This window comes from Quercus lobata, chromosome 6, assembly GCF_001633185.2.
Source record: "Quercus lobata isolate SW786 chromosome 6, ValleyOak3.0 Primary Assembly, whole genome shotgun sequence".
NCBI lineage: Eukaryota > Viridiplantae > Streptophyta > Magnoliopsida > Fagales > Fagaceae > Quercus > Quercus lobata.
Genome location: NC_044909.1, coordinates 1,180,085 through 1,191,590, shown reverse-complemented (window position 1 = coordinate 1,191,590; position 11,506 = coordinate 1,180,085). Strand labels below are relative to the sequence as shown.

Below are 11,506 nucleotides of genomic sequence, written 5' to 3'. Positions count from 1 at the left end.
AAAAGACATGAGTCATAATATGAATGCCATAGCTTTCAAATCCAATTGCATTTATTCAAAAAAGTTAAGCTCAAAACATACTCAATATCCTAATCCTAACCATCAAGAGCCTTTTCAGTGGTATTGTCCAATTCTCAAAACTTGAGTTTAAATGTTCAAGAGTCTTGTAGTTTAATTAGGTGACACTTTTTGATATTTTTAACTAAAACATTTATTGTTCAAATTTTCTCGCTCTTAAGTATCAATGTGTCACACACAGGAAAGAAAAAGAAGTTTAAATTGCCATTCTTCACTTATCGTAAGCCCCAAAAAAGAAAATAATTAAATTATAATTTTGACTCTTAAAAGTTTGAAGTTGTTTTTATTTTAATTTCTTAAGCCTTAAAATTATCATTTTAGTACACAAAGTTTGATTATATTTTTAAAATGATTCTTCTTTCTATTGCTAAAAACCGTTGAGAGAGAGAGAGAGAGAGATTTTAAGGGTTAAAAGTGTAACTTAGACAAATAATCCTTAACCAAAAAGTCCTAGACTATGTTTTTTATAACTCTATTGGTTTACTAATACCATGATTATTAAATGATTCATAGAACTTGTATTAGTATTAAACAAGTTATGTAATTGAAAGATATCATTTTAATTATATATAAATAAACACAATCTTATGAATTACTATTTTTTGAATGACAATGCTATGAACTATAGTCGACTGTAATGTACTTTGTGTGAGGAATTCCTTTGAAATGGTTTGTCCATTAGTAAAACCGTAAAGACCTTTAATTAGACTGACATTTCCGCCGCTTTTTGTCTCACACATAAAACACTCTGAGAGAATGTGAGATGATACACACACACACACACACACACATCCTCTATAAAGAGACCACCCTCAACTTCATCTTATAAATAAAAGCACTAAACTCTCACTCTCTTTATTAACATAACGCTACTATTAGTCACACAAAAAACAGAGCCTCTGCTCTCATGGACAAGGCCATACCCGAGTCTTGGAGACCCGACCCAGTCCATACGGGTCTGTACCGGCCACCGGAGACCCCACGTGAGCCCATGGAGTTTCTGTCAAGGTCATGGAGTGTTTCAGCTCTGGAGGTCTCTAAGGCTCTGGCACCACCACCACAAATGGTACTCACTAAGACCTCTAGTGGTGTTGTTAATGTGAATGGTAGTGGAGCTATAATGGAGGACTTGGCTGGTGAGTTAGAGGAGGCTGCTACGGTTTCTGGGAACCCTTTTTCGTTTGCTTCGTCTGAGACCTCTCAGATGGTCATGGAGAGGATCATGTCACAGTCGGTGAGTGAGTGTTGTAATTGTCACAAGCAGGGGACTAAATCAGATTCTTTGTGTGTGTGTGTGGACAGATTGTGGTGATTTTTTGTTTTTTGTTTTATGGGGTTTATTTATTGAAGCTTTTCTCTTTTTGTTTTTGTTCTCTTTCACTTTTAAAAGGGGGGTTTTATGATTATCCCACTTTGGCATTTGCTCTTAATTTGACTGCTTTGCTTCTTTCATTTTCTCTTTTTGTTGTTTTTCTTGTGTTTGTTTCTGGGTTTTGGCTCTTTACTCTTTAGTTCTCCAACTGAGTTTTTCCTTTCTTTTTCTTTTTTTTTCATTCAAATTTTATGATACATGGAACTTCAATTCATGGCTTTTCAGGTTGGCCTTCTATTTCGAATTTTTAGTATTGTTTTTCCCTTGAACTGTTTTGAAAATTTTTGTCAAGGTTTTTTGTCTTGTTAACATTTTCAACATCCTCGGAGTATTCCTTAAACCGTTAATGTTAAGGATTTGTGTCTACACCTACTCTACAAAATCTCACATGAAAATTTTGTGACCCTCAATTTGGCTATCTAATTAATTCACACCCACATGCCAAAAAAACCACAAAATGATTTCCCTTTTCAATTTCTCTAAAAAAATCATATTAATTCTACAATACCAAGGTACTAACACGTGGGTTTCATGATTTTTGTGTGTTTGCAGCAGGAGGTATCTCCACGAACCTCAGGTAGACTATCACACAGTAGTGGACCTCTCAATGGAACTCAGAGCTGTGGCTCCTTAACCGACAGCCCACCCGTCTCTCCATCTGAAATCGACGATGTTAAGGTTTCTTTCTCTCTCTCTCTCTCTCTCTCTCTCTCTTTCTTTTTTGCCGACGACCATTTTTCATGGTCACCGGAATGTTACACAAAAAAAGTTACAAACACATAGAGACCTATTATCCTGAGTCTGTACACGTTTTGCTCTTTTTGGGTACAAAGCACGAATACTGGGTTTAATTTTGACAGTACTGACTACTCATAGAGCAAACATCTTTCAGGCTTTCTCTGTAACCAACGCCCTTTATTAACACATGGACAGTGTGACTAAGGCTGGTTGTTTTCACTTTCTTCAATGCTAGTTTATAGAATTTACGTTTTTTTTTTTTTTTTTTTTGGTTCTCCAAAACACACTCTTGCTTAATTAATTGTTCACTTTCGATTTTGACCCATCAAGTTAAATCGATTGTTTTCAGTCTTTAATTAATTTAGCCAATCGTGATTAAATAACTTAAACAGATTGTTTGTCTCTAAAAAACTTAAACAGATAACCTTAAATTGTACTAAAATCTCTTATTAGTTTAAATTTTAGAGACCAATTAAAAACTTTGTTTTTAATCTGCTTTGTGCTGCCTTTAATAATGACCAAAATTCATAAATTTGGCCTTGGAATAAGCAAAAGTGTATATAGGTCGCAGAGTATGTTGGTACTTGTAACTTAAATTATTCACAATTGGCACAAATCTACCGTGGGTTTTACAGAGATGCCACTGAAATAATTGCTTGGTGTGCACGGCTTGTGTTTAGTCACTGGATTGCCTAACTCTGTTTCTTGGTCCCCCTTGGTTAGTGGCTTTTTTACTGTTGAGTATATGGTGCTTGTCACCAAAATCCTGTCCTTTTGGAGGCTCTGTAACAAACACACCTTGATACCATAGCCCTTAGTTCTCGTCCCACTTGGGGTGCAAGGGTGCAGTAATGTCTCATGGACCCCTCAATACACCAGGTGGGTGCGCGCTTAGTACAACCGCACCCATTTAGTAATTCAGCTATGCCCAAAATCTAACTAGTATTTCTTATTTCTTATATTGTTATTATTGCTGTTAGGACTTGTATTTATTAGTTACACCCATTAAAATTTATCATGTGGTGCATATACATACGCACCTAATAAAATAATAATGTTACACATATGAAATTACACTACTATTATTTCTTGTTTCTTATATTGTTATTATTGCTATTAGGACTTGTATTTATTAGTCACACCCATTAAAATTTATTATGTGGTGCATATACATACGCACCTAATAACATAATAATGTTACACATATGACATTACACCCTCAATTTAGCATCAATTGATGTGAGTGTGACCCCACACGCATTTATTTTTCTTTGCAGTATGGCCGCTCAAGCAACCAGCATAACACCCAATTCCGTGCCGCCACAACAGGCGGCCCCACCCCTGCCGCTGGTGGCGGCAAGACGGTGGGGAGGTGGCTGAAGGACAGGAGGGAGAAGAAGAAAGAAGAGACCAGGGCCCAGAATGCCCAGCTCCATGCTGCCGTTTCGGTTGCTGGGGTGGCGGCTGCTGTCGCCGCTATTGCTGCTGCCACTGCTGCCACGTCTGGGGCTGGGAAAGACGAGGTAATGGCAAAGACTGACATGGCGGTGGCATCTGCTGCCACGTTAGTTGCTGCCCAGTGTGTCGAGGCTGCTGAGGCCATGGGGGCCGAGCGTGAGCACCTTGCATCGGTTGTAGGCTCCGCCGTTAATGTCAGGTCAGCGGGGGATATTATGACATTAACTGCCGCAGCAGCCACAGGTATATGTTTAATGTAATTTCTAATTGGCTTAAATGGGCATTTATAGAATGTAAAATTAATAAATTAAATTCTTAATGACGAAATTGTCCCTGGGATTTGTGAAATGAATTGCAGCTTTACGTGGGGCTGCCACATTGAAGGCAAGGGCATTGAAGGAAGTTTGGAATATAGCTGCAGTTATACCAGTAGAGAAAGGAATGGGAGTTCCTAATAACGGTAGCAACGGTAATTCCAACAGTAGTTACAGTGGTGAGCTTGTTCCTGAAGAGAATTTCCTGGGCATATGCAGTAGAGAATTACTTGCGAGAGGCTGTGAGATCCTCAAGCGCACCCGCAAAGGTAATTTCCTGGTACTTTCCTGTCATATTTCAAAGGTATATTGCTAAAGGTGCTAGCAATTTTACCATCAAAACCTTTTAAACTAATGTGATAATGACTGTAATTGGTGCGACATCAATTTAGTGTGCAGTTTGTTTATATGAAAATTAATGTTTCCGGTATTGCTTTTAATTGGAAGCAGAAAGTGATGTATTTATTAATTGTTTGGAAAAAATTGTGAATGTTACGTAATGTAAGGAGTCAATTATGGAGAAACAGTAAGCAATTATGTGTCCTGAAATTTATGTTTATTTGTCCAAATTTAGATTTGTTGTTAGTATAGACACAGCTTACAAGGAAGAGAGTTTGATTGTACCATTGTTTTGATAAACGCAGGTGATCTTCATTGGAAAGTAGTCTCTGTTTACATCAACAGACTGAACCAGGTTAGTCTTTCTATGCTAAAGCCTAAAGCACTGTCTGATTTTCCTTTAGAAATTCTAATCACTTAATAATTTGGGAATCAATTAGACTTTTATTAGGAGTGTGAACCTGATAGATAAAAAGGTTGGGAGGGAAAGTTAGGAAAAACTGAGCATGATGAAATAAATGGATCTACTTTCTCTTTCTTTTTTTGCTTCTTTGGAATCTTTTAATCTTTGAGCTTCTTTTTGTGCAGGTTATGTTGAAGATGAAGAGCAGGCACGTTGCTGGGACCATCACAAAAAAGAAAAAGAGTAAGTAATTGCTTTTGTCTTTTCTCTAATAAGTTTGAACAGAATTGGAGGTGGGTCTTCTTCCATTTGGGGATTTGTGAAAGCAAATGGCATTAAAGTGGGAAAAAGATCAAAAGGGTTAATCTTTAATTCGATCTCTTTTGAATTTTACAGATCAGGTGTTGGAGGTAATTAAAGATATGCCAGCATGGCCTGGCCGCCACTTGCTGGAAGGTGGTGAGCACCGCCGTTACTTTGGATTGAAGACCGTTATGCGTGGAGTCGTAGAATTTGAGTGCAAGAACCAGAAAGAGTATGATATATGGACTCAAGGTGTGTCAAGGCTGCTCACAATTGCTGCAGAGAAGAATAGCAGGCATAGAGTTTGAACTTTGAAATGTGTTTGTTTGTTTACATTAGGGAGGGGGTGAAATTTTGGCAGATGGCAAAGTGGGGACTAGGATTTTACGGCCCTATGAACATAATAGATATTTTAAAATATGGTGGGGGCTGGATTTTTGTGTTCCTATTGTAAAAAGAAGAAAATTAAAAGATAAGTTATTATCCAAATGGGATCACTTTAATCATGGGGGGAATATGTATTTTGAGCTTTTCTTTTTGTTTCTGAATGGAAAAGTAAAGTGATTATCAAAGTAACAAACACCATGTGATTCAAGTCCTTGTTGTTTCACTGTTTGATGAAAGAAAAAGGAGTATCTTGGACTGGGGCAGTCAAAAAGAGAAGGAACGAATCCCGTTTTAAGTAAAGCATAATATTTAGTAGAAGATGAGGACAAGGTCCGATTCTATGTGTATGCTTTATTTTATTATTATGTGAGTTTGGCTTTTGTCCCTTGATCGTTTTGGGAGCATAGTTTATGACTTTTAAGGTTTCTGATGTGGTGGAACCAAAGATTGTCTTGTTCTGTAATCTTCCACTTTATATAATAATTTTGATTTGGATTAAGTGAACCAAGGTCTTTGATAATATTTTATTACTGAAAAAGTAGATTGACACCCATATTGTCATAAGTGGGATATAATAGTGGACATAGGTAAGCCCAATGGTACTAACAGTACATACACATTAATTTGTTGGTTTTCAGCTTAATATGATGGGTGTGTTAGGCCTAAAGAGGAGCCAGCCAAGACTACTAAATAAGTCTATGGCTGTAGGTTTGGTGTGTGTGCGCTTTTAAAATGTGGGGGAGGCCCACCAAAAAATGTGATTGAGATTTGAGGCCTCTTTTGAGGTGACTTCAAGGCCGAATTTGTGGAAATGGAGTTTAGGCTTTACCTCTTAAAGCTAAAAACTCAAAAAAAATAAAGTGCAGAAGCTATAGCTAATAGCTACTGTAGCTATCCAACAGTTATAAAAGGCATTATCTTTTTGATGGATTAAGGAAGCAAAGTTTAGGGGGTGTTTGGATTTCATATTTTCAATCTTTTATTACTCAATTTTTATTATTTATCATTCAAATATAAAGGGTCCCATGCCTAGTATGCTTATTTGGATTTGTTTTCAGTTTCAATTTTCATCACTCATAACTCTCCAAAATGAGTGATGAGTTACTGAAAATGAAAACACATTAAAATGTGTTTTTGAATAATGAGAAATGAGTTATCATGGTAAATATGATAATTTCATTCAACTTACGAGACCCTTAGTTTTATCTTGTCATGTCATGCCAGCTTGCACCAACGGATCTCTCTCTCTCTCTCAGACTCTCTTTTCTTTTCTTTTTTTACTTTTCTTTCTTTCTATTATCCTCTCCAAATCTCTTCATTCTTCATTTTTTTTTTCTACACAGAGCCTCCACTACTCCACAAATCGCTAGTCATCGCTACCACAAGCCACCTTTGAACCACTCAAACCTCAAACTTGAACCCAAATCCCAACGATGACGAAGAACGAATCCCGATTTGAATGACTCTAGCGATCCGAATCTCGACCACTCCTCACAACGAACTATTGTGAATCTACTCCGGATTTGAATTCCACCGGTGAAGGCTCGGATTTTAGTTGGGTTTGCTATATTTGTGGGTTTCGGTTTGTTGTACATTTGTGTGTAGGTGGGTTTGGCTTTTTGGTTGTGAGTGTGTTTGATGGTTGGATTTTGTATGGCTATTGGTGGTGTTTATGGTGGTCGATTCTGGGTTTGCCATTAGTGGTAGTGATGGAGCTAGGTTCGGGTGTGGGTTTTATCTTCTCCAAGTAGAGTCACGTGGGTAAGGAAAAAAAGGCAGTTGAAAAAAATCTGACCCTGTGGCCTGTGGACTCCACATGTTGGAGTTAGAGTTTAGTTTTTGTGATGAAAAAATTGTATCCAAACAAACTTTAGACTAAGTTAAGGTGAAAATAGAATTAAGATATGAGATGTGAGTTTTGAATTTTGAGTTACAAGAATTGAGTGATAAAAACTGAGTTAGAGTGATCTATTAAAACAAACAGGGCCTTAAGTTCAGTGAAGGAGGCTTTGGTAGCATAGGACTTGGCAGTGGCACTATCATTTCTGCAATACATAAATCATACAAAACATATGGCAAGATTCAAGTCCAATAACCATTCCTTTTCTATTTATTGCACTAGGAAAGGATGCTTGATAATCTGCCTTGTATAGCTTGAGTTACTGCTTGGAAATTTCTCTAGGCTTATAGAAAATCTAGAATATAAATTGAACCCTCTTTTCAAAACCAAGGGTAAGATAAACAAAGAAAATCCCACCGTAGAGAAGCTAGGCAATAATATAGATATGAACAAAACAAAGATATTGTGTTTAATTGGATTTGCATTCTTAACCACACTTCTCTTCAATTGGGTAAAAAAGGCTAAAAGTTTCTATATCAATATGACTATTTGAAGATGCAAAGATATGAGATTGAGAGGAGAAAATGAAGGCTTTTAGCTGTCTGCAGCATCCAGTAAATTGAGGAGGCTGAGAAAGATGTTGAAGACATCTAGATACAAGGAAGCTGCAGCCCAGATATAATCATCATAGGAGTAGCGCTTGATCATATCGTCAGTGTCATAAACAAGAAAACCACAGAATATAAGCGATGCCAAACCACTGTATATCATCACGAATATCTTGCCCAGAGGGATAAAGATCTGTTCATTAAGAAGAGGTTCCATTAGTCCAAATTTGGATGAAGGGTGAGAGAGGAAACAAAACAAGTTGGGAAGTCCCATTTACCTGAATGAGTCCAAAGACTATGAGCACAAGGAGAGAAGCAAACAGAAAGGGTCCTAGAAAACTGAAATCTTTTCCTCTCTTCACTGCCCAGAAGGTGTAGAGAGTTAGGCTAACAACCGCAACACACGTGAGAATAGCAGCCTCCAAAATAATTCGTCCTGTTGACAACAAAATAAAGTTTAGTGTAAAATAAAAAACCACACAACTTGCATTGATTTTTAAGTTTTAACATCACAATAGTTATCAAGTAAGTAAAGGCTTACACTAACTAAACAAAACTAGATATCGAAATACTATTAGAAGAATGTCATCAACATTTTGTTACAAAAATTAACTAATCTGCATATTCTCAAAAATTCTTTCTTTTTTCAACCCTCTAAATTAAGCATGTTAGATTGTCTAGAATAATTTTTGTGCTCAAAACATTTCAAAACATGGATATTTCAAATAGGAACCTGCTTGTTTCAAAGTGCAAGATTTACAAATTGCAAAAGTCATGCCAAATTGCAATGAAGTCCAAAAAGTTCATCAAGAGAAACTGATTCCAACCAACTGGTAACAGATGTAACAAGAGAATTATATTCAGATGGAAGACAGGCAAGAATATAAGAGTTAATTTCATAATCTCCAGGTGATTGACCAACAGAGGAAAGAAGATCAGCATGAGTTTTGGCCTTTCGGAAGTAATCTGGGATGGAGAGATGGCCTTTCTTCAAAGTTGCAAGTTGATAGCGCCCCTGCATAATTCATGCGCTAGATTGAGAAAAAACATCTTCTCCAAAGTTTGCCAGACTTCACGTAAAGAAGTCAATCCAACAATGTTTGGGACAAGGTTTTCCTAGATGATAGAGACTAAAACACTAGCTGATCAAGTTCAAACCAATGAGCATATTCAGGATTAGAGGTTATGGTAGAGGCAGAGCCGCAGAGGAGGGAGACAATTGTTTTTGGAGGACGGCCTGTACTGCCATGGACATGATGGAGGATTTTGTTGCCATTAATATAGGGTAGAATAGCTGTTTTCCAAGAAAGGTCTTTGTCTTTGGCAAGTTTGATTTGGAGATGATTTGATGGAATAAGTGTTAAGTAGGATCGGGAGGTGGTGGCTGAATCAACAGTAGAGGAGGAAGAGGAAGAATTTGACATGGTTGGACGTGAGTCCATTTGCTCTGATAGCATAAAGAGAATTTGAAATATGTAATGAGATTCTAAATGCGATTTGCTTCTCATGAAATCATTGGGAGCTTCTTCTTGTATTTATAACAATTGAAAATAAAAAATACATAGTTGTTATCAATCTCCTGTAACTGTTATCTGACATGGTTGATGGTTATCCTCTTGTGGTATTTGACTTAAATTGTGCTGATATGTTACTGGAGTTGTAATCGTGTGAGAGGATGGCTTTAATTGTGTTTGATTCAAATTCAAATTTGTTTTAGCCGTGTGAGGAGATGAGGATAAGGATGTCTCAATAGCCAATAGTAAGTAAGTGCGCAAAAAACCAGGGGCTTTCCACCAATTGTTTGCTTCTGGAAACTAATTGTATTGTAACATTGTTACACATTTAACCTTTTCCAAAACACTGTTAAGTCTCAAAACCATTTTTTCCATGACTAAAAATTGTATGAAACCAGGTTGACAATAAACCACAAAAAGACTTAAAATAAGGCATGGTTAACTAATGCAACTATAACATATACAATGTTCACAAAATGCTAATTGCAAAGACATATGTTTATATATGAACAATAAGATTATGATTAGGAACATAGTCTCAGTATTAATAAACCGGGGCTTCATCAAATTCCTTATCAAGCATCTGTTTCACATGTTTCTCACCTGAAAATTAGATCAGTATGAAACACATAGGCATGTGAAATTACTAACTTGAGTGTCCACCACAGATTAATGAAGATCAGTTTCTTAATTGCAACAGTGAGGAAAGAGGGAATTTCTTGATATAATTTATATAACACCAAAATTAGGCTGTGTCTCCTTCAATTAGATATATTCTAAATCTCTTTTATAAATTATTTTAAATATTTTATCATGATTCTTAAAATTCTTCAACAAAATGAAGATTCACACGCATAAACATTAAGGCTGCCGTTAATAACAGACACAAAACAAAAACCAAAAGGAGAACTAAAGTAAATTGGAATCATCACCACAAATCACTGAAAAAATGCAATTAAATAAAGATTCATACTTCTTTTTTTTCATCAAAGAAGGCTATAAAAAAGTATAAATCTTTATTTAATTTTATATAAAAAGAAAAGAAAAAAGATTGAGGTAAATTGTATTCAATACCTTTTGTAAATGCACAAGCAAGTCCCACCGCAAATGACATTGAAACCGTAAACAGCATGAGAACGAAGAAGTTCCAAGGGTGACGCTTGCGGCAATAGTACAAGGGGCATAAAACTAAATATCATAAAACGGCACAGAAACAAAGTAAAAGAGCATCAAATTCAAGAACGTGTATGGCACCAAAAAACCCACAAAGAATTTCAAGAAAAGAACAGAAGAGAAAAGTTTTAAGTACGTATGGGAGGAAGTATGCAAATGACGATATAGACAGCAAGGCCAGCAGCGGTTTGAGTGAAGAAGTTTGGTATGGGGCGCACGAATACAACTGTTGCGGCAACCGCTGTGGTTAGAAGCATTTGGATGCATAAAATGCTGTAGACTTTGCGAATAAACGCCCATCGGAGCTGAGGGCTCTCAAGCATCATGGGGTAGAGTTGGTTGTTGTTTCCAGACGCTACGTCACCTTTGTTGCTACGAGTCATTGTGTTTGTGGTGACAAGAGTTGATAATTAACGATGAACAGTGTGTTTTGGTTTTGGTTTTGGAGGATATGAATTATATATAAAGGAATAGGGTTTCTTGGCTTTTCTTGGGGGAGAAGAAACAGTGTGAATGTGAAGGGGAAGAATTGTGGCGTTTGGAGTTATGGTTAATTTTGAATTCCATTGGTATTGGAGACAGTTAATGCCTAATTGGAGGCTATATATGGATAGTTTATGAGCAATAAATATACACGGTTTTTTCATGTTACGATTTGTTTTTTTTTCCTCTTTTATTTTTCATTCAAATATCGAAATTTAATACTCATGATAGTAATTAACATTAGCCTCATCGCACGCGAAGGCAATAAATATACATAGTTTTTTCATGGTACGATTTGTTTTTTTTTTTTCCTCTTTTATTTTTCATTCAAATATGGAAATTTAATACTCATGATAGTAATTAACACTAGCCTCATCACAAGCGCTTCGCATGTGATGAGGCTTTTAAAAAAAAAAATTTCTATTTAGTATTTTATAGCAAAATAAAAATTTATGTTTTTATTATATATTTATATATAAGAGAATTTTAAAAAATA

At 36.3% G+C, this 11,506-nt stretch overlaps 2 protein-coding genes across 3 annotated transcripts; one reads left to right on the top strand and one right to left on the bottom strand.

Annotated features, from left to right (window-relative positions):
* Positions 1-857: 857 nt before the first annotated feature.
* LOC115995060 (VAN3-binding protein-like) lies at positions 858-5,896 on the top strand. Of its 2 annotated transcripts, none has more exons than XM_031119475.1 (7): positions 858-1,312; positions 2,003-2,128; positions 3,466-3,889; positions 4,005-4,229; positions 4,605-4,654; positions 4,888-4,945; positions 5,099-5,896. In XM_031119475.1, exons 1-7 carry the CDS (start codon positions 986-988, stop codon positions 5,311-5,313), a joined length of 1,425 nt encoding a protein of 474 aa, XP_030975335.1. In that variant the 5' UTR covers positions 858-985; the 3' UTR covers positions 5,314-5,896. The 2 variants fall into 2 exon arrangements, with proteins under 2 accessions (XP_030975335.1, XP_030975336.1); XM_031119476.1 differs by having other exon boundaries at positions 868-1,312; positions 2,006-2,128.
* Positions 5,897-7,443: 1,547 nt separating this feature from the next.
* Positions 7,444-11,101, bottom strand: LOC115995480 (protein LIFEGUARD 2-like). The gene is made up of 4 exons (XM_031120062.1): positions 10,664-11,101; positions 10,429-10,542; positions 8,119-8,276; positions 7,444-8,033 (listed from the first exon to the last, which is right to left on the bottom strand). The coding sequence occupies exons 1-4, from the start codon at positions 10,908-10,910 to the stop codon at positions 7,827-7,829; spliced, it is 726 nt and encodes a 241-aa protein (XP_030975922.1). The 5' UTR covers positions 10,911-11,101; the 3' UTR covers positions 7,444-7,826.
* Positions 11,102-11,506: the final 405 nt, after the last annotated feature.

Excerpts from the sequence above, each read along its gene's own strand:
- LOC115995060 (XM_031119475.1), top strand. The coding sequence starts at position 986 with ATGGACAAGGCCATACCCGAGTCTTGGAGACCCGACCCAGTCCATACG. Across the intron at positions 3,890-4,004 it reads AACTGCCGCAGCAGCCACAG|CTTTACGTGGGGCTGCCACA; the intron begins GTATATGTTTAA and ends AATGAATTGCAG. Across the intron at positions 4,655-4,887 it reads ACATCAACAGACTGAACCAG|GTTATGTTGAAGATGAAGAG; the intron begins GTTAGTCTTTCT and ends CTTTTTGTGCAG.
- LOC115995480 (XM_031120062.1), bottom strand. The coding sequence starts at position 10,910 with ATGACTCGTAGCAACAAAGGTGACGTAGCGTCTGGAAACAACAACCAA. Across the intron at positions 10,543-10,663 it reads TTGCATACTTCCTCCCATAC|TTTTATGCCCCTTGTACTAT; the intron begins GTACTTAAAACT and ends TATGATATTTAG. Across the intron at positions 8,277-10,428 it reads TGCTTGTGCATTTACAAAAG|GACGAATTATTTTGGAGGCT; the intron begins GTATTGAATACA and ends TGTTGTCAACAG.